Source organism: Lepidochelys olivacea (assembly GCF_965140295.1).
Source record: "Lepidochelys olivacea isolate rLepOli2 genome assembly, chromosome: 16".
NCBI classification, from domain to species: domain Eukaryota; kingdom Metazoa; phylum Chordata; order Testudines; family Cheloniidae; genus Lepidochelys; species Lepidochelys olivacea.
The window spans coordinates 21,733,126-21,755,038 of record NC_140426.1 but is presented as its reverse complement, the minus strand read 5'-3'; the positions used below and the strand labels follow the sequence as shown (position 1 = coordinate 21,755,038).

General features: G+C 43.8%; 1 protein-coding gene across 4 annotated transcripts in view; it reads right to left on the bottom strand.

Moving 5' to 3' along the window:
• The window catches only part of SNAPC4 (small nuclear RNA activating complex polypeptide 4), a 32,447-nt gene extending 10,890 nt beyond the window's left edge, over positions 1-21,557 (bottom strand). For 2 of the 4 annotated variants that reach the window (XM_084650419.1, XM_084650418.1), the window contains exons 1-19: positions 21,430-21,557; positions 21,076-21,219; positions 18,127-18,167; positions 17,058-17,223; positions 15,810-15,931; positions 14,327-14,405; positions 13,616-13,697; positions 12,613-12,717; positions 11,172-11,244; positions 10,585-10,749; positions 8,826-8,973; positions 8,224-8,330; positions 7,479-7,573; positions 6,810-6,904; positions 4,652-4,737; positions 3,650-4,063; positions 2,161-2,250; positions 916-1,165; positions 215-285 (exon numbers count right to left, since the gene is read on the bottom strand). In XM_084650419.1, the coding sequence (XP_084506545.1) occupies positions 215-285; positions 916-1,165; positions 2,161-2,250; positions 3,650-4,063; positions 4,652-4,737; positions 6,810-6,904; positions 7,479-7,573; positions 8,224-8,330; positions 8,826-8,973; positions 10,585-10,749; positions 11,172-11,244; positions 12,613-12,717; positions 13,616-13,697; positions 14,327-14,405; positions 15,810-15,931; positions 17,058-17,223; positions 18,127-18,167; positions 21,076-21,219; positions 21,430-21,475 (2,379 nt within the window). In that variant the 5' untranslated portion in view covers positions 21,476-21,557. Of the gene's footprint in view, positions 1-214; positions 286-915; positions 1,166-2,160; positions 2,251-3,649; positions 4,064-4,651; positions 4,738-6,809; positions 6,905-7,478; positions 7,574-8,223; positions 8,331-8,825; positions 8,974-10,584; positions 10,750-11,171; positions 11,245-12,131; positions 12,450-12,612; positions 12,718-13,615; positions 13,698-14,326; positions 14,406-15,809; positions 15,932-17,057; positions 17,224-18,126; positions 18,168-21,075; positions 21,220-21,429 lie in introns of those variants that run through there. The other 2 variants (XM_084650420.1, XM_084650421.1) reach the window with 2 other exon arrangements.
• Between the last annotated feature and the right edge of the window lie 356 nt (positions 21,558-21,913).

Sequence of the window (21,913 nt, the reverse complement as noted above, 5' to 3'; positions counted from 1 at the left end):
TAGTAGTTGATTCTTTTTATTGCAAGATTTTTTTTTTTTTTTTAAAAGCTGAATTTACAATCATGGCTTCTATACATGGGCCATATAAATACAGTGAGACATAACCATTCAAGAGCAAAATGGGGTGCCAGTCATGGATGTTAAATATCTATCAACTACAAGTATAAAAATAACTGTTAAAATTCTGGAGTCCAGTTAATGCAGCAGTGCCCACCTGAATGAAGAGTGCGAACACTGGAGTGCTGCCCAGCGTGACTGTCTGAAGCTGTTCTTGAATAACAAGAGCTGGAAAAAAAGGAGTCCAATGTAAAAAATAAAAATGTTAAGTGGACATTCACATAGGTCTGTGGAGGGTTATGAGCAGCACCCCTCCAATATCAACATTTGAGAAGCTGAATAACGACACTTGCAACTCACCCTGCTCTTATAAACAGACTGGCAAAAGAGAATCCCCTCTGTTAATACTTTATCTCAGAATGACCATATATTTTGAGTAAATATATGAGCATAATTCCCTGCCTCTTGATTAACAGTGACTTGTGGATAGGAAAAAGTACTGCTTCAATAAAATCTAACCTACACAGGAAGCGTGTGGTCCAGTGGTTAGGACAGGAGACTAGGAATATGACTCCTGGGTCCTACTGCCAATTCTGCTGCCATCTTGCTGTGTGACATGGGGCTACCCACTTCCCCTCTCTGGGGTCTCTGGTACCTGTGCTGTAAATGGTAAGAGGTAATGCCACTTACCTTACACCTGAGGTGGTCAAAGGTGCTTTGAGATCCTGAGATGAAAGGTGCTGTGTCCTAAGGCACAATCCTGGAGCCGTGTTTAAGAGTCTGGTACCATGCTTATGAAAGGTGGGGGGGGGGAAGGAGAGGAGGACAACACTTAGAAACCTGATGGGTCAACGGTACCTTTTGTTTGACGGGACGCCACCCTCTCGGCTCTAAAGGCACAAGGCAGTAGGACATTGCCCACCCACGGAGTCACTGCCATCAGGAGCCTCCTCTCCAGCTTCTTTCTTTGGAATTGCTCTCTCTGGCGACGGTACTGTTTCTCCATTGTGTTCTGTAATCCCTGCAGCACCTGGCCGACTGATGTGCCTGGTGTCACTCCAGAAACCACTGCTGAAGAGGGGACACAAGGCTTCCGTAGCCCATCTTCCTGTATGTGGCAGAACAAAGATATAAACTCACAAAAATCCAAACCGGCTGCTGTAAATTAGCAGAGCTCCATGGAATTCTATGGAACGATGCCAATGTATGCCAGTGGAGGATCTGCTCCAGTGGGTTTTTATTCCATTTTACCAGCCACTGGGGTCAAACACTTACTGTGTGTTAAAATAAAGGCTGCAGGTTAGAAGAAAGCATATACACCCTGGATTTCTTACAGGGGGGGGTTGAGGGGGTTATAGGTCAGACCACCAACATTAAATGATTATAGCAGAGCCATAAGATTGTTTAGGTTAGGAATTGAGAGTACTGTTATCCTTCTGTTTCCTCTTCACTATCTCTTCATGAAGAGCATCAATGTGGGTTCATAACCACATCTTTAGGGATGCCAATATTATTAGTTACAGGGCACTCCACTATTTGAGTGTAGATGGGGAAAGGGCATAGGTTGTAAGAAGCTGACCAATTAGACTGTTTGTTTTGCCTCCCTTGTTAATTGCACATTAGCTACCTATCTGCTTATCTACACAATTGAGGTTCAAACGCTGCTCCCTGTGGCATATCACACTGGATAAACCACCAGTTGAAACACTTGTGTGTTTGGTCATTCACGGAGGATTAAAAAACAAACTCGGCTGATCATGTGCGCACTAAAGTGAAGCCTTCCACCGGGACATATAAATGAGAAGTGCAAGGCACTAGGTTTAGTGGAGAGCACATGGAACTCTCAGTCCCTAAAGCCCTGGCACTGTTGAAATGCGTAGCCTGGTTAGGTACGCTTTTAGAGGCAGTCTCAGATCCACACACATCATTGGCCCTTTAACGAGAGCTCAGACAGGAAATAGGAGCATGGGGGTTAAAGTTGCTTTGGGAATTTTACTCCCTTCAGTCCATCGTATGGGTATCATGAAGAACATCTGGAATTACAAACAGATTGTCTGTGCTATTAGAGAGGGAAGCCAGAACACCCAAACAAAAGGTACTTACGCATTTCCTCTGAGAATAGGTATTATTTCTTAGCACTCTCCTCACATCTTCCAGGGTAACCTTTAACACTTGCTTTCCTCTTATGAATGCCTAGAGGAAAGTATACAAAAGCCGTAAGAACATAAAATGACCATACTGGATCAGACCAATGGTCCATCTAGCCCAGTGTCCTGTCTTCTGACAGTGGCCAGTGCCAGGTGCTTCAGAGGGAGCGAATGGAGCAGGGCAATTTATCAAGTGATCCATCTCCTATCATCTAGTCCCAGTTTCTTGCAGTCAGAGGTTTAGGGACACCCAGAGCATGGGGTTGCATCCCTGAATATCTTGGCTATTAGCTATCAGTGGACCTATCCTCCATGAATTTATCTAAGGCATGAACCAAAACAAAAGTTTACAGGATTAAGAGTCTTGTGAAGAACTAATGCATACTGCCAGCTGGATATCTGCATCAGAAGGACACAAGACACTCAATATTTCTGCTATTTGTTGCATTTTCTCAAAGTAACCAGCTCAACTTTCATTTGTTGTCAGTTTAACTTTCTGTCTCTCACACACAAGCCCAGTGCTGCAATGTTTGCTTTGCAGATACTTCAGAGGAAACTTTGTGTGTTACAAAAGAAAAAAAAAATTAGGAAACCGAAATTTAGGACCCTTTTGACCCACCTGTTCTGCTTTTCTGGCTTCACAGTGGGGGGAGCAAACCTGAAACTTTTCCCAGAAAAACTGGGTAATTAAAGTCTCCACAAGCCATTCTCGGTAAAACTTTCCAAAGGCACCTCATCCTGTTGGGGTGTGGCAAAGTTGTTCAGGCAAATCAAACAGTATAACTGATTGAATATCAAGCCAATGCTATACCTGATCATTTGATTTTCCAGAACAACCTCGAAGAGTGTGATCCAGACACAGTACCATTACATTTTCCCCCTGAGTTATGCAAATACCTCATTTGCATTGAGATTAACAGAGGCTCCCACAGCCAATATACACTTTTGTTTGTTAGCTTTTAACCCCAGATGCTCTACAATTTATATTAACAGACCCCTGTGCACAGAGGGCTCTTCCTTGCCCCAGCAATACCATCATCGGGGGGAAAGAGGGGCGCGTGGCCACTGTTTGACAGCCACATGAAGCCACAGTTTGGGCAGGAAGAGAGTGTCATGGCAGAAGGAATTGACAAGCAGAATGCATTTGACGACATTGGCACTTGGCTAGGACCTTGAGGTTAACACCCTATTCTTACAGGAAGTGCTACAGAGGCCTTGAGGATTCTAAAAAGGCCTTGGATTTTACGTTTCATCCAAAAGATGGTCTTTCTTAATGACACACAGAAGCAGCGGTCCAGTATTGATTCAGAGAAGAAAAAAAGAGGCCATAATCACACACACCACTTGCCTTTGCCATCTCCCATCCGACCTGATCAATGCTTCACAGCCTGAGCTCAGTTGACAGCCCAACAGTACAATTTTTTAAAGTAGAAGTCAATGCTCACCTCCTTTACCAGTTCTTCTGGATCCTTCAAATTGATGTCAGTAGAAGGTGGACACCCAATACCTTTCAGTATGGTACTTATCCCTGCTGAATCAGTTGGGACTCTGTCCCTGCCTCCCCCAAAAGATGTAGCTGGAATTCGTTTTAACTGTCCCTTTACAAGAGCACTTTTGGAACAGTAGAGGGAGGGAATCAAGTGTTTGGCTTTCCAGCACTTGGCCGGATCTGTCCTCGTCGGGATCCACAGGTCGAGGCCGGGCACCGTACCCCTGAATCCTGAGGGAGAGTCTATTTCGCCCTCAGAGCTATCCATTAGCTCTGGCTCTGAATCCTCGCTGCTGCTCTCTGAAGAGCTGGAACTGTGTCTCCGCACTCGCCTGCGTTTCTGAAGGCGTTTCCTTGGCCCAGACTTTTTCTGTTTGGCATTAAAAACACACACACACACACACACAACAAATAAGAGCTGACAAATATTCACCAATGATGTGTGTCTCCCCCATTTCTTCTTATTTGCAAGTGTGTTCAGCCCCCACTGAAGATCTGGCCACAGGGTGTGTCTACACTGCACTGTAATCCCACTTCTGTGGGAACCAGGCTTGTGGACTTGCTGTTTCCAAGCCCATGCTTGAGAGTGTCCACATGGCATCGTAAACCTGGGCTTACAATTTCTGGACCTGGGTCTCATGACCGTGCTAACACATCCACACTGGACTACACCGACTTTCTGACTCAGGTCCACAGCTTGAGCTGCATCCATGCTTCAAGATGGCAGGGTGAGGATCCAATCACAGTATGACTCGGGCTCCAACCCACCCCACTAACAGGGTCCTAGGACCTGGGTCCTGAATGCTCACTGACCCAAGTCAGATTGACTTTTCCCAGTCTTTTCTTAAATAAGATGGGTCTACAGCATAGAAGGATGTTCTACTTCTAAACAGGTCATTTGATTACTGCAAAGGAAAAGGAACATAACCCATTACACCAGATCAGAGAGTTACAATACCTTAGCCCCAATCATGGCTTTCCATTTGCTTAGACACTGGGAGCCAGTTCTGTGTGGTAATTCAGAAGCTATTTTGGTCCAGTGACCTAAGGAGATAAATAGTTGGGCCATGTTAATATCTTAAATTAAGGAAAGCAAGTCCCCCTCTCACCAGATTAGCCTCCAGATAATATTGGATTTATACTGTTCAGGAAGATTTTTATTTAAGATTTTTTTCACTGAATAGTAATTCTTTTAAGAAAAATCAGGCATCAGAGTATCCCTCAAAATGCTAATTCTGAAGAGGTTATAGGTCATTAAATCATTATATCTGGACACTGATCTAGCTTCTGTGTCTAGGTCTGCTACAGATGTGCTGGCTGACCTTAGGCAAGTCAAAACCTCTGGTACCAGTTCAGGAAGTCAGACAAGAACATGCTTAACTTTAAGCAGTGACGTCAAGGGGACTTAAACACATGCTTATGTGCGTTCCTGAATCTGATCCTCTGCGCCTCAACTTCCTTCACAGCAACATGTAGAATACAGCCTACCAGACAGGGGTTACACAAGGATTAAAAAAAGAGGGATGTCAGTTTGAAGTCTGGTCAATTTAAGAAAAATTCCAACTAGTTTCAGATCCTACACCTGCCCTGAGCTCCCAGCCAGTTTTTTGTGGCTTTATGATCACATTGTATTACTTTTAAAAAGTTCTCTCTCTCTCCCATGCCTCTCTGTGAAAGGCCCTGATAGAGGAAACTGACCAGCTACACAGGGAAGCTGAAATGGACAATACGCAAAGTGCTGTGAAATGTGCAAAGTACATAAACTAGAAAAGTGGGTGACTGTTCCTCTCTCTAATCTCTTTCAGTTCCAGTAATCTGAGGAGTTACCTGCGTCAAGAGTAGGTCAACATTCAGAAAGCAGTGTGATTTTTAAAGGAAGTGCTTTTCACACAGAGTTTAAGGTCAGGAGGGACCACCAGATCATCTAGTCTGTTATCCTGTCTATCATAGGCAACCACCACCACCCAGCCACCCACACACTAAATCCAGCCACCAAAATTAGACCAAAGCATTACAGCTCACAGGAGACTAAACCATTTTGTGCCACAGGCAGAGAATAGGAGGGACAGAGGCACCCGGGGCCCTCACAATGAGAAGGAAAGGAGATATACCCAGATAATCCTGGCGAGTGATTAGTGAGTGAGTAGTTTGCTAATTCAAAAAACTCTCCAGGAACAACCTATACACTGCAGAGGAAGCCAGAAAAAAAACAAACAAGGTCACTGTCAATGTGATCTGGGGGGAAATTCCTTCCCGATCCCACATATGGTGATCAGTTAGACCCTGAGCATGTGAGCAAGAGCCAGGCAGCCAAGCACCTGAGAGAAACAGAATGCTTGGTGCCACCTCAGGACCATGGCCTACCCCCTATCCATGTCTCACCTCCTGCAGTCGCCATCCCTGATGCTTCAGAGGAAGGAGACCACAAAAAATCCTAGTTACATTGTGGGGAGATGGGGAAAAATCCCTTCCTGACCCCTGCAGGTGGCCAGCTAAAGCCCTGAAGCACGAGCTTTAGGAACACAAGACTGGATGTGAGCCAAATGAAAAGTGCTATACAAATGTTATGTAATTTCTTGTCCAAAGCCACGAAGAGTCAGTTTCAGAGCTGGACCAAAACTAGAGGAATCCCTAGTTCCCAGACCTGTGCTCCAACTCAACCTCTCTTTGCTATACACTTGTAGCTGGTGTTAGAAGCAGGAAAGAAGATTCCCTTCCAGTAATTACTATTAGAAGAGGAAAGTGTATAGCTGCCTGCCCAAAGCTTCTGTAGTGCCATAAGATCTTATCCTGAAAGAGAATGATGCACAGGGGAGCCCATTTATAGAATTCTTCCCCCTCTACTGGTCAACTTCACAAGCAGAGGGTTTCTGTAACCAGGACTGCATATTGCACAGAAACAACTCAAGACTTCTTTAGGTAAACAGTCTCCCTCTTCCAGAGATCACTACATGCAGGCCATACCATACATGGAAGATTGCTTCTTACTGAGAAATGCATATTGCAAAGCTCTCCAGTATCAACTGCAGGATTTTAATGAAATTGGTGGGGGGGGGGGGGGGAGGCAGCTCAAACCATTACAAGCCCTTAAAGATCATGCCACAGTGAAAACTTACCCACACCATGTTTCTCTACCAGTTCAATTAACTTTTCTTCTTCATCTAAACTCCACCTGCCTTTCTTTACGTCATGGTGTAATGCATTTAAATACCTAGAAAATTAAAATATTTGATACAAAAGATTAACGGGATTAAATGTTCTCTTTCTTGAGACATGTTTCTAAAGTTAAATGGAGAGTAAAATCAGTGGACCCCTTCCTTCCCCACGTAGTCCCACATACCTGTATACTTGACACTGCAGAGCCATTGCTGGTAATGCAAGTCCTTGGTTCTCAAAGATCCCAGGACTCTCAATTGAGTAGTAGTAAAGGCAACACAAAACTAGATACACTTCAAGCACAACTGCTAATTTAGGGCCTAATCCTGGAAGGTGCTGAGCACTTCTAACTCCCCACATCAGTGACAGATCACAAGAGTCACTGACTAGACTTTTCATAGACATGCACACAATAATCAAATAGTGAAAATGTGGGAGGGGATATGCTGAGATTCCTTCTGGCCCCTGTTCTATTTAGAATATAGGTTTTGAAGGTTTTTATTTGTGAAAGGTGCGTAGAGGAACTAGGTGCACGTATTGTAAAAATCCTTTTTTTTTTTAAAAATGTTGCATCTTTGTTACAAAAGGAGAGAACTTGGAAGCAAGATTCCTTTAGTCACTATACGGACCTGTCTCTGCATTGAGCATCACTCCTTCCTGGTACCTCTGTCCGAATTTTATACCAGTCACGCTCTCCATACTTAGCAACTGCTGCCAACAACTTCTACATGAATTAGACAAAGAAAAATTAGGCGGGTAACGCATCCAAGTCATTCCAAGCTAACAAGTCTCCACTGGCTGGAATCTTTTGGGAATTACCTAGCTATACGCATCACACCCTGCTTTTAATTAATTCTGCCTCCATTAGGTCTGTGCCCTCCCAATCACACCCACCCTCCCTCCCCACCCCCATAGAAGAGGCAAATAAAGATCCATCACAGGAGGACTTTAATTTGGGGGCATAAATTATCTGGCATGACCCCTCTGAGTAACTCCAAGGATCAGCAATGATAAAATTAATTTTACTTTTAATAATACCCATTACTTTACCAAAGCTCATTTTCAAATGAAACCACTGCTACACTGGTCTAGTGCATGAGGAAGAGAAGTAAGACTGGCATTTCAGCTCTAGTAAAATTTGGTCAGAGCAAATTGGAAGCTCTTCAGGGGAGAGTTACACATCTACCTCTGGGTCTGTACAGCACCTATGCCATCTTTGTAATAGAAATCACAACCCGCTTCTGTCCCTGGATAATGTGTGAAGACAGTCAAGTGTCCATAGAACACTAATTAAAGTTAATGTTTCACTAATGAACCCAGCAGAGATTGCATGTTGGTCATTTTTCTAGCACTAGAGAAAAGAAAGGAATTTACAGCATCTTCCTCTGGTGTCCAGAATCCTTTCCTTAGGTTGGGATCCACACTCTTTGTCCAGCGGTAAATTAGCTGCATAGAGTCTCTTCCTTCCATGTAATAAGCAACTAGAAATTGAAAGAAATATTTAAATTCTGCTTTTAATACGATGCTTCTAGCATTCCTGTTAAAGCACATTGTAGTTATGACTTAAATATTTAACTTCTCAAACACAACTGGCATGTAACAAAAACCGAGAACACACAGTGTGTAAGAAGTGTTACCATTTATACTAGAATCATGCGTATTACAAACATACACCACTCCCAACAACAAACCTTGCAGCACCCGGGAGGTTTTGCATCCAAGTACTGACCACATCCATCCTTGGAAGATATGATGGACTCCTGGCACCAGGTGTCATGACTGCAGATGAGCCTTTTAAATTAAAGGAGGAAAGTCCAAGGATTGCATGAAATTAACTCCACCTCTCCAGAACAGGGACCATGTCACCTTTTGTATTTGGAAAGTGCATCGCACATTGGGAACATCACTGAAAACAAGACCTTGGAGACTCGGGCTCCGTCAGTACAAGGGAGGGGGTTGCCTTGGAGATCACTTACTTTTCTTGTAAGGTATGTGGCTTCCTACTCTCATTTCTTGAACGAGCTGTAGAAGCATCTGGTCCTCTTCCTTTGTCCATTCTTTCCTCTTGAAGTCTTTATTGTAGGCTTGAAACTTCTGCAGGCACTGGAATGCACTTCGGTTTGTCTTAATAAAAGAACAAAAGTTACTTAGATCACAAGGGGCATTGTGACCTAGGAAAGAGAGGGCTGAATCAATCTGGCTCTGGCATGAACCTGTGGTGGTTCAAATCCAGTCCTTTTAATTATTAATATTGCAGTAGTGCCAGTCAGGGACAAGGGCTCAATTGTATTAAGCACTACACACAATGAAAAGACAGTCCCTACTCAAAGAGCTTGTCACTGAAGTTTAAGACAACCAAGATAACAAGTGTATACAGCACACGGAAGGGAGCACCAGATGACAGTGAAGTGATTATAATCATTGTCAATTAATGGTCCAACACCAGCTCTCACTGATTCGTTATCTTTCCTCCTTTCACAAATTAAGGCCAGAAGAGCCGATTATGGTCATCTAGTCTGACATCCTGCATAACACAGGACAGAGCTTCACAGCAATTTCTCCATCAAGCCCCGACCTTGCGGTTGAGCTAAAGCATCTCTGTTAGAAAAAGACATTCAATCTTGATTAAAGACTTAAAGTGATGGAAAATCCATCATATCCTTTGGTAAATTGTCCCACCGGTAAATTGTCCCACCAGCAAATTACGCTCCGTTAAAAAGTTGTGCCTTGTTTCTCACTTTGAATCTGCCTAGCTACAACTTCCAAGCTACTGGATCTTTGTTATGCCTTTATCTGCTAGATTGAAGAGCCATCCTTCAGAACTCTTCTTCCCACATAAACTGATCAAAGTCACCACTTAACCTTCTCTTTGAGAAGCTAAATAAATTCAGCTTATGCCTCTCCCTGTATGGCAGGTTTTCCAGACCACGACTTTTCTCAACCCTCTTCAATTTTATGACATCCTTTTTAAAGTGTCGACACTGGAACATGGTGCAAGGAGTTCCCTGCTGCTGTACAAATGGTAAGTTATTGCCACCCAAGTGGGGCAGTTACACACTGTTAGCCTTCAATTGACACTGCCTGGAAAAAGTCCTGCATAGATTGGAGTGTGTGTTGACATGCCTATGAAGTGTTCATAAAACCCACATTCACTAGAGTCAAGAAGGGAAATGTTTTTCTGGTTGCTTCAATTTCTAGAAAGTGAACAAGTTAAGAGGTTTTGGTTATGCTCCCTCGAGTGTTTCTCACAAAAGCATTTGTTAGCATGGTTTCTGGCTTACATTTTCCTCAAGCAGCAAGAGGGTATACAATAAAGAGAAAACTTGCAGAGAGCATCTTTCACCTCTGATTTTAGTTATAAGCGCCAGGAGTTTGGTGATCTCAGCCTCACCTCCCCTGGATGTGCTAGCAGAAATATTCCTTATGCAATGCCAGTACACAACTGGTGTCTTACCTATTGGAGAAAGGCCCAGAACTAGAACAGCAGAAATGCTAGAGGTCAGAATGGAGGAGTATGTGTGGGGAGGTCTGCATATAGCACCTGCCTACACTATGCCTTGCTAGGACTCGCTTGGTTTATCCATTTCCTGAGCACTACAATGAACTTCCTTTTTCAAAACAGCACCCTACAGTACACCCATCACTGCAAGTCACTTCTCAGCACAGACTGCATTATTTTCAAATCTAACCCTACGCCTCAAATAATTATTTGGTTCATAGTGGGGAACACCTTACCCCAAGCTCCTGGGCTATAGTTTGCCAGTCCAGACAATTATGTTTCGCAGCTATTTCCTTTAACTTCTCTATCTCCTCTTCATTCCACTCCCTCTTGTTGATGGTCGGATGCTCCCAGTTCTGCCAGAATTTCCTCAGCTCTTCTGCGTTGCGACTTCCATCAAACTAAGAGAAACAACACAGATTGGCTCTGCCTTGCAGACATTACCGAAATATCCTAGCAAACTGAGTGAGATTGATGCAAAAGGCTTATTTCTTAAATAAATTTTCAAATATATTTTGCTGTTATAATCTTGGTGTAAAGAGTTGGGTATTTTCCATTGGCACCTAACTTTTGAATCCCTTCTACAATGCCAAATCTCAAACCTGTCCCCTCCCACTTTGAACCCAGATGGATATTTGGAAGTTAAATCATGGTTTGGGTTGCAGCCCTTTGAAAAGAGTGAAGTGCTAAAGGCTGGGTTTTACCTCCCTTGTCCACCCAAAGTAGTTCTTTATTTCACAAAAAGTCCCATTGAAATCAATGGGGCAACTTGGAGAGGAAGGGAGGCAGAATCTGGGTCTAAGTAATTGGTCTACCAACTTACATTGATGTTGGAAATCTTCTCCCAGTCGTGCTCATCCAGTCTGTTTCCTAATAAGGCCTCCTCTGGCAGATGGCTAAAAGTATGGGGAAGAAGAAATGATCACATCAACCATTGGGTCTCTTTCTATGCCTAATCTTGCAAAGCGCTGTACACCTCCAAATCTCATTGCCTTCAATGGGAGGTGTAGAGACTCAGGCTCTTAATCATTGTTAAGATGATCTGACACTGGCATTTGCTTCATCTGTTTGCCTTCCCTCTCCCACCCCTGGCACACCTGCACAATACAGGCTTTCTAGGGACAGATACTTCCTTTGGTAACATCAAGGCCTGCCAGCAAACAGCAAGAGAAGGTAAGCACTTCTGTTTGTTAGGCTCACAGCATGTCATGAGACAGGTTGTATGGGACTGAAGTGACACGAGATTGGAAATCATTCTATAATGAAGACAAAGGGATCTAAGGGCTTCAGACTCCCAATTCTCTCTGAATTCCAATAGAAGTTGGTTCCCTAATTCCCATAGGCCCCTTGGAAAAAAATCCTCAACACTCTGATTAACAGGACATGCTGTGTTTAGCACAATGTGGACCAGTCCATGACCAGGGCTCCTAGCTACCACGACAACACAAATAAATGACAATAGGTACACACATTAATTAACTCCCTTAGTATATCGTAGCTGCCAAAGCTGTAATACACCTACCGTATAACTTAGACTTGTGTCTAAATCCTCTTATGGACTTTAGAATGTCTCTAAGAGAGTACCTTAACCTGTGTATAAACTGTTTTTTCCTTTCACAGCACCCAGACGTGACAATGCCCTAAGGTGACACACTAATATACTTTGCAATAGGGGTGATGAAAGGAATGCAGAAAAGTGTTGTCTACAAACGGTTAATTTTTATAATTTAGACAAGCCCAAATGGCACCTATTTGAATGAGGCAAATTCACACACACACGTACCTTAGCGCACACAGATTCTTGACGCTCGCTTTATAGGAGTTTAACTCTACCACAATTCTGAAATGCACTATACAGAACATCAGTACACCCAAAGCAGTGCCCAAAGCTTTACAAATGGCTCTGAATTCCTAACCTCAATGCAGCTAAACTAAAAGCTTTTGATTGCAACACTTCAGTACTGGAGGCAGAAGTGATGAGACAAATCCAGATGCCTACATTTGCATATTAATACCCAAAACACTCTACAACACTGCTACCAAATAGTTGAGGAGTGAGGGCTCTGAAACAATGCTGGAAGGTTTGAACACTGTTTTTGGAATCCTTTGCAAACCAGAATAAGACAAGGTTTTCCCAGCTTAAGTCTGTTGGTGTTTGAGCTTTACAAATGTCTTTGGGGCGCGGGGGGAGGGGAGGGGGTGGAGAGGAGGGGGAATCCCTAGAAGAGATAGTGTCCACTTCACCCAGAATATAATCCTCTCACTTGATCTCCTCTATTTCACGCTCTGCTTCTTTGACTTGTTTTTCGAAAATCTTCTTTTCCATTTCATTCTTGGCTTTTTCCAGTTTCTGATTCAAATAGCTGAGCCTGTTTAAGGACATTTCCAAGATTATGAAACATGACTAAACAGAAGCAAGGGTAAGTGCTATAAGATAGTGTTAAAGTTGGCAGGCCCAAAAGCTGGGTTCTTTCTTCTGCCATCCTTATTCCAAGGAGCTTATTTCAAAATCCAACGCTTTGCATTTGTCCCCACCTTCCAGAAAACAGCCCCCAGCCAGACACTCTTCCACATAGCAGACCCACTGCTCATGCTTTGCCTCCTCATCTAGACCAAGTGCTAATCTACAGAACAGGTGACAGACCAAGTGCTTTCCCCACCCCCGCAAGTTGGATCTAAGAAGATCTGCATGGCTGCTGCGGCCACAGACAGAGAAGCGTGCCAGGTCCATGGCTCAGACAAGCCATATCCCCCCAGGAGCCCAGTGCAGGGAGATACTGAGTAGGAACAAGAATCTGTTTCCATGCTGTTCAGTTTATTCTAAGATGCACAGCTAGGGCTCAAGGGCTACACGCTAGCCCTCCAAGCCCAAACGTCACAGCTCCTGTAACAGGATTTTAGGCCATACCAATTATATTAACGGGAAGGGCTGAACGGCTAGGAAATGTCTTGGTACTTTTGAGATATAAAAGCGAACTCCCAGCCTGCTAATTACCGGCAATATAAATCACTGAGTCATTCACATCTTGACCTATGCTCCCTACAGTCACAGGCTGACCATCCCAGGCCCAAACACACAACCCTCTCCCTGCTGTGCTTTGTAACCTCACTGCAGGTGGCAGTAACTGTGCCAAGGCATGCACTTGAGAGAAGGGAGGTGGAAATGATAACAGCTCTTAGTCACTCTCCTCCCCACTGCCTAACCAGCCATTAAATCCCAGAATACACTTGTTTCATTAGCAGCGATGGGACTTATGCTTTGCTTACTTCAGTAACTTTGGCTGAAGCAGACGCTGCAAACGGTCACTTATTACTGATTTGTTCAGCAGGCTCTTCTCTCTGCTTTTCCCTGGGGACAAAACACAGATTGAAGGCACAAAGTCACTAATACAAGGCCACCTCCAATAAGTAAACCCACTGGCTTCAACCACCACTTCAAAGTATCCCCAGGGTCTCTTGGAAAGGTCCACGTGCATTGTGCCTGGATTGTTGCTGGTCCCCTCTGTGCCTAGAGGCACAAAGAAACAGGAAATCTGGGTTCTATCCCTGGTTCTATTGCTAACTTGATGCGAGACCCAGCTCATGGAAGAGCGTCACCTACTGCATCCCTAGCACCAATTTTGTAACATCGAGGTGCTCCCATCAGAGTACTGACCTGGCACAACCCTGCTTAGCTTGTGTGAGCTAATAGGACAGCTGCACAATTTAACATGCAATGTGTCAGGGCAGATGCAAGGGAAGGGAAGAGCCTTCTATCAGCCACGCCAACATTCAAGGCTAGCAGAGTTTAGCATAATTCAGAGCAGTCCCATTTACTTTTAGCGTCTGCACCATTTCCATGGTGCATTGGTAGCTTCAACGCATAACAATGTGAACACTGAAGAAAAACAAGGAGGAAGCGGATGCAGAAAACCTCAGTGAGTTTGCCAAGCCTACTACAGAACATGGAGCAGTGCACACAGACAGGAAGTTTCTTACACTTTTTTATAAGCAGCTCCTCAAAGGATTTTATGCCTTGCGCTGTCTTTTCTCGGGTATCTTCATTGGCAGGAGGGCCCTAGCAAAGATCAGAGATGTCAGATACAGCACAAATGTTACATTTTTATTGAGAATTCAGCTCATTCCCAGAGCTCTGATACCAGCACTGCTATAAAACAGATTTGACAATTCAAGCCTGTGCATTCACACTCTCCCGCTGCACAGGGCACTTTACAAACTAGTTCAGAGGAACTCCATAAGGGATGGGCATGCAAGCAGCTTTATTCCCATTTTATGAATAGGGATCTTAAGGGAGTGAGAAGTTAAGTGATTTGTCCAAGACTACAAGCAAGTCAGTGGCACAGCTAATGTGAGAACTCTTGAGTTCCTTTCTTTCTACCCAGCGCTCAGTCCACTCATCCATGTTGAGTGTCTCACACCAGCTGGGAATTGGGTTGAAGAGCACTTTGGGTAATGGTATGCACGCGACACCTGCCCATTCCAATTAAAAAAAAAAAATGTGTGACCATTTCGGATAAGGATTCATAAATGAAGAGCAGTTATTATTTGTATTACAGTAACCACAACCGAGGTCAGGCCCTAGTGGGCTAAGATACGTAACTGTGGCACTGACAGGTTGTGAAGGCCAAAACTATAACTAGATTCGAAAAAGAATAAGATAAATTCTTGGAGGATAGGTCCATCAATGGCTATTAGTCAAGACAGTCAGGGATGTAATCCCATGCCCTAGGTGTCCCCAGCCTCTGACTGCCAGAAGCAGGGACTGGAAAACAGTTGATGGATCACTTGATAATTGCCCTGTTCTGTTCATTCCTGGCACTGGCCACTGTCGGAAGACAGGATACTGGGCTGAATAGACTACTGGTCTGACCTAGTATGGCCGTTCTTATGTAACAAAGATGACAGCCCTTGCCTCAGAGAGCTCAGTTTACATGACAGTCAGGACGGAACAGGTGGGTAAAACAGACAGTGGGGGTTGGGCTGGGAAGATGAGGTAACAAAACAAAGAAGTCACAGCTTGTCACTTGCCTGACATTATACTGTGCTGTGCCTAGAAAGCTTGGTGGGTAGATTTCCATGCTATTACCCAGAATCCTCTTCCAGGTCACATGCATTTTATAACTGAATGGTTATGAACATATATTTTAAAGGCACTCCTTTGTTTTCTGGATGCTGTATAAGCCAGAATTTTGTTTGGGGGGGGGGGGGCGGACAGACAAACAAGACATTTCCCCATGTCTTTTATATCTTAAGAGTCTGATAGGCAAAAAACTAGCAAGCAAACGATAAGCTAAGTCTCTATCTCAAATCAGGGGAAACAAAGAAAAACAAAACCCACTGAAAACTTAGATGCAATGACCTTAGCATTCAGCAATGTTCATTTCAAGAGGGAGTGCAAGTAACAAACTAAGGCTAAATGTCACTGGAATAATGAGCATAGTATGCATTTAATTATACTTACAATTCCTGATACTTTATCCTTGAAGTATGGCTTCATAAAATGGCCCAAGAACATATTCAGTGGTAGAAGTTTACCATCTCCTGCCTTTGCCATCTTTGGACCACCAACCTCACACATAATTTCTTTCTACAATACAAATCATTAATTGAAAACCATACACTTCACAGAGACTTAAATGATTCCACCTCAAACTCAGCCAGCCAGCGGCCCTGCTGTTATGCATATCCCAGGCTAAGCCCCAATTACCTTACACCATCACACTATATATATTAGCTAATCTTTTAATTGTAGTTTCTGCAACCTGGCAAATTTCCTATGTAACTGCCAAATGGACCAACACAAAATAGAGACAAGAGCAACTTGCTGTAATGAGCAAAAATCTAGCTGTCACCATCCCAGTGCAAGCAAAAAAAGCCTAACTACATACATGTGCTACATGTCAAAATCACCAATGGCAAGGAATGAAGCATCCAAAACCATAATAGAAAACCACCAAAAAAACCTGTTTGCATTGTGAAGATTAATATCCCTATCTTAGTTTTATCCATAGGGCCTATCAAGGCGTTATTTCTGAAAACTTCTGTGCAATCTACTTTAAAAAGAAATTCCTTACCCACATGGTACCAATTATAATAAAAATCTAGTTTACCTCCCACATTGATGCTTTTTTTTTTTTTTTTTTTTTTTAAAAAAGCTTCACTCACTTTAGCTTCATTCGGCTTCATTTTTACTGTAATGTTAGTGCTTCTCCTACATTAGGAAAATGCTGCTTGGAAGTTTGTAACTCATCAATTGAATGCTTTTTTTTTTTTTTTTAAATTAAATAGCCCAGTGAAAACAGACCCCTAAAACAGAATTTCATTAAAAAAAGTCTCTCTTCATATTAGGTTTTGCAAGTCATTTTAAACCCAGATTTAGGGCCCAATCTTGCCAATCCTTACAATCCATAAGCAATTCCACTGAAGTTAATGGAGCCACTCACATGATTCCCAGGATCATGCTCTTGGTATACAAACAAAATCAATAGGATTCCTTTACTCTGCAGATCATGCTGCCCTCTGCTGATACTTGATAAAATCTTCAAAGTTCCAGAGACTTGAAGATGATTCACCAAATAAATCACAATTCAAGGACTCAAATTTACTCCCACTTAAAAGACACCCGCAAGACTTCTTCCCTCATTGATATGAATGGGAGAAAAATCACACCCCAACTGTGCACCAAGGAACATTTTTCCCCAAGTTCCACCTGCCTGCTGTTCTTTGTTTTGTGCGATCAGAAGGTTGACTTCCTCTATCTTTTCCTGAATAACTTCTTGATACACGAGGTTCATCTGTAAACATGTTTCTGGGTCTGCTGGGAGGTTGTTATCAATGTCGTCGTCATCACTACTGCCCCCTTCTTTCTCTACTTCCTGATGTGAGGCGAAATAAATGTGATTTAAGCAGATAGAAGGGAAGAGAGCCAGGCTTGCTTTGAACAGACAGACAGTGATTTTAATTTAACCAGCCACTACCATTAATGTCAGGAATATTGTGTAAATCCTTCTGAAAAGAACTGTGCATCTCTAACCCGGCTGTCCTCTTTAGTGCTCTCACTGCCAACATCAACCTTGTCTATTTCCCCTCTCTCTTGTCCTCTACTGATTTTGGACCTGAACTTGCTTCCATTGAAGTCAATGGGAATGTAGCTACTGGCTTCTACAGGTGCAGTATCAGGCCCTTAGTACTTGCCTCTTCTCTGGCCAGTCTCACAATTTTGCAGCTGTTGATGCCAGGACCTTCTCCTCTGCTGTATGAGCCAGCCTTCCAGAACTACGCTCCTGACTCTTCATCTCATTTCTCCCCCTCTGCTGTTATTTATCCCCAAACGCATGATTTCTAGAGTGTCTAGATATAGTTTAGTATGAACTACTCAATAAAAACATTGTGGGTGAAACAGAACTCTGTTTTTGCAAGTGCACTACATCCAAATAGCTAACTAGTCAGATATGAAACTCCAGTGAGCCCTGCAATAACATCAACTGGGTCTGACCCACAAAGAAAGTTCCCTTTGTATGTGCTCTGTTATACAAATATTTTTAAATATGAGTTCCAGGAAACATGATCTCTAATTAAAATGTTTTATTTTTCCACAGAAAAAACAGTAACAGAACTTGTAAAAATGAAAACTTTAGCAGTAACTTTCCCCTCTCAGATGCAACATTTCCCTTTAGGTGTAAAAATGTGAAAAGCCTCCTAGAGACATACAAAATTCTGTTTGTTCTTCCCCCATTATCAGAAAGATAGGATGATTCATTTTAAGTAAGATGAATTACCATTTCAGTATGGGCATCTGAGTCATCATCATCCAGATCATCTGTTAAAAATAGAAGTACAAGATTTTTTTTTTTTTTATTACGGGAAAAGATATATAAATCCATGCTACACCCAAATCTTGAATACTGCGTGCAGATGTGGTCACCTCATCTCAAAAAAGATATACTGGAATTGGAAAAGATTCAGAAAAAGGCAACAAAAATGATTAGGGGTATGGAATGGCTTACATATGAAGAGATTAACACTGGGACTTTTCAGCTTGGAAAAGAGACGACTAAGGGGGGGATATGACAGAGGTCTATACAATCATGACTCATGTGGAGAAAGTAAATAAGGAAGTGTTATTTACTCCTTCTCATAACACAAAATTTAGGGGTCACCAAATGACATTAATAGGCAGCAGGTTTAACACAAACCAAAGGAAGTAATTTTTCCACAAAAAGCACAGCCAACCTGTGGAACTCCTGCCAGAGGATGTTGTGAAGGCCAAGGCTATAACAGGGTTCAAAAAAGAACTTGATAAGCTCATGGAGGATAGGTCCATCAATGGCTATTAACCAGGATGGGCTGGGATGGTGTCCCTAGTCTCTGTTTGCCAGAGGCTATGAGTGGGCGACAGGGGATGGACCACTTGATCATCACCCGTTCTGTTCATTCCCCCTAGGGCACCTGGCATTGGGCACTGTTGCAAGACAGGATACTGGGCTAGATGGACCTTTGGTCTGACCCAGTATGGTCATTCTTATGTAAAGATGACAAGAGCTTTGAAAGCAAAAGCTTTCCGGCTAAGATGATTACAAGAAAACAGAACAATACATAATTTCTTAAGTCTGACCCAACAACATTTGAGGCCACTGTTAAGGTTGCCAAGACTAAACTTCGATAAATCACCATTCACTGACATTTTTTTCTTTGGAGAATGAAAGAACATCTCTCAACAACTAGAGTTGCAATTAAGCTATGTCTCAGCTCCTATGGTGAGCAACATCAACAAATAATCCAGGGTGCAGAACCAAGCAGACTAGGGCTCCAATCCTGCAACATTTAAGAATGTGCTTAACTTTCAAAGCACATGAGTAATCCTACAGACTTCAGCTATAAATACAGCTTCCATTTTTGTTCTCCATAAGACCACTAAAGGTAAGCATGTACTTGGGTATGTGGAGAATTGGGATGTAGTAAAATGAAGGAATGTGCACAGTGATCACCAAGACTAGCAGCTGGTGGCTTAAGACTTTTTGCAGTTCTTTTTCTAAAGGGATGTCTCACCACAAAGATGCAGGCAGATGCAAGTTAAGACAGATGGTTTGTGTGCATATTGCACTGAACAGACATGCCCACCCCAATTATGAACAAAAAAAAATATGATTATTTACACCTGCTTGATTTTGCTTTTGGCAACACTCCAAAATAGCAATTTGAATCCATAAGCCAGTTCAATATTGCCCTCCTTGTTTGTAACACACTCCACTGACTGGTTCCAGCCCACTTGGCAGATCATGCGCCTCCTTAATCCCCTCCCTCTCAACTACTGCCCACTTCATCTGTCTCATCACAAAACCTGGCAACTGCTGGTACAAGAACTTTCTCCTCAGTAGACATCAGTTTGGAAAAAACTTTTTTGTAACCTCTGCCTTATCAATTTTCTAAGGTGCCACAAGTACTCCTTTTCTTTTTGCTAATTCATTTCAAGTGTCTATTACTCCCCTTTACCTATTCCACATTCCCTTTTCTTTAGCTTTAAAGCACTACCATAGAATTTTGACCTTACATAAAATACAGTACAGTTATATTTACAGCAGATGTAACATAACGTGTGCTCTTCATGGAAAGGAGTCACAGAAATAAGACTCTTAGATAAGGCCTGGTCTCCACTGGGGGGTGCGTGTGGTCGATTTAAGTTACGTAACTTCAGCTGTGTGAATAACATAGCTGAAGTCCACGTACTTAGATCTACTCACTGTGGTGAGTCAACTGTTGACACTCTCCCGTCGACTCCACCTGCACCTCTCGCCCCGCTCCGGTGGAGTACCAGAATTGACGGGAGAGCGCTTGGTGGTTAATTTATAAATCTACACTAGATGCGATAAATCGACCCCCACTAGATCGATCACTGCTCGCCAATCCAGTATAGACATACTACAAGTAATGTGATGCAATGAAAACCACAGGTATCGGACTACAATTTGATAGCAAAAACAGATGGTATAAACATCTCTATAAAATGATTAACAGGTGCAATTGCTTAGTAGAGAAGTACAAAGTGTCATGTTTTGCATGCAAGTGGTCACAGGTTCAAATCCTACCCAATCTATCATAGAAGAGAGAACTGTTCTCCTTTAGTTATGCTAAAGAAAATGAGTACTTGTGGCACCTTAGAGACTAACAAATTTATTTGAGCATAAGCTTTCGTGAGCTACAGCTCACTTCATCGAATGCTATATCTCAAACAGAAGTTACGGGCTTCATGCAGGAATTATTAAGAAAGGTTCTTGAGCCTGTGCTATGCAGGAGGTCAGACTATATGATCATGACAGTCCCTTCTATAGATAAAATATATGAATCTAAAGCACATTTGTATATAATATAAAGTGATTTTAAAAATGTGCAAGCAAGACCCTCACATTCTCAGAGTTTTCACGTGACCACTGTAGGATCAACGGGATAACGACTGGATTTCTAGCACCCACAAGAAACAAACATCACATTTGATTTTCCCCCAAGGTACCAAACAAGCCTTTCACAAATTATAAAGCAGGCGCCGACAAGCAGTTTTTAGCAGGAAACACTGTGACAACATTTAAGCCCTGCACACAAGCCCGATGGAATTAGGAGAGAAAGCCACTGCCTTCAGGATCAGCCTCTAGACGCTGCGGGACACATCTTTCGGGCAGAACTAGAGTAACTGTAAGAGATCAGAGAAACAGCTTCACGCCGTGAGAACGGACCTACGTCGGAATCCGAGTCCAGACTGGAATCCGACACCAGGACTTCGATACTGGGGATAGCAGGGTCCAAGCTCTTTTCTAGCTCCTCTATTTCCCGCCGGATTTTCTCTCTTTCCGCGTGTAAATCCACAGGCGACATGACTTCTGAGACAGAGAGAGACGCAGAAGGGTCAGCGGCAGCGCCTGCAGCCAGGGCGGCACCGGCCCCCAGGGGCGGGAGGGTGGCTGCAGGCGGCAGGGGCTCCGCAGCCCCCCCCGCCCGGAGCGCGTCCCCCAGGTAACGGCCGCGGGGCCAGCCTGCAGCCCGCCCCGCGGGAGCCCGCCCCAGCCCCACACACCGCCCGCGCCCCTCACCGCGCTCCCGCAGGAGGTCCCCAGCCGGCCCCAGGTAATGGGCCATGGCCGCGGCGGCGGCTGCGGAGCCCCGAGGGAGGCGGAGGCGAGATTCCCTCAGCGCCTCCCGGCCCGCCAGCCGCGCTAGCTCCGCCCTCCCACTGCCTAGGAGACGGTCACCTGACCCAGGAGCTAACGTGATTGGACGGCCGGTATCATGTGCGGAGGGGGAGGCAATGTGTGGCTATCACGTGCCCAGGGAGGGTGATTTTTGACTGGGTTGAGGAATCACGTGCCGCGGCATTTTTTCCTGTCCCCTAGGAGACTTGTTTGATTGGCTGAATGCCGCCACGTGAAGGGGCGGAGGCGCTCACGGCGAGTGGACGCCCCGAGAGGTGGCGGTGACCCAGCACGTGTTTCCTCCAGACCCAGCCTCTTCCTGGTCTCGGGCTCGCCCAGGGCTCCCGCGGCCCCGGGAGGCGAAACAGCAGGGGCCTGGGCGGCC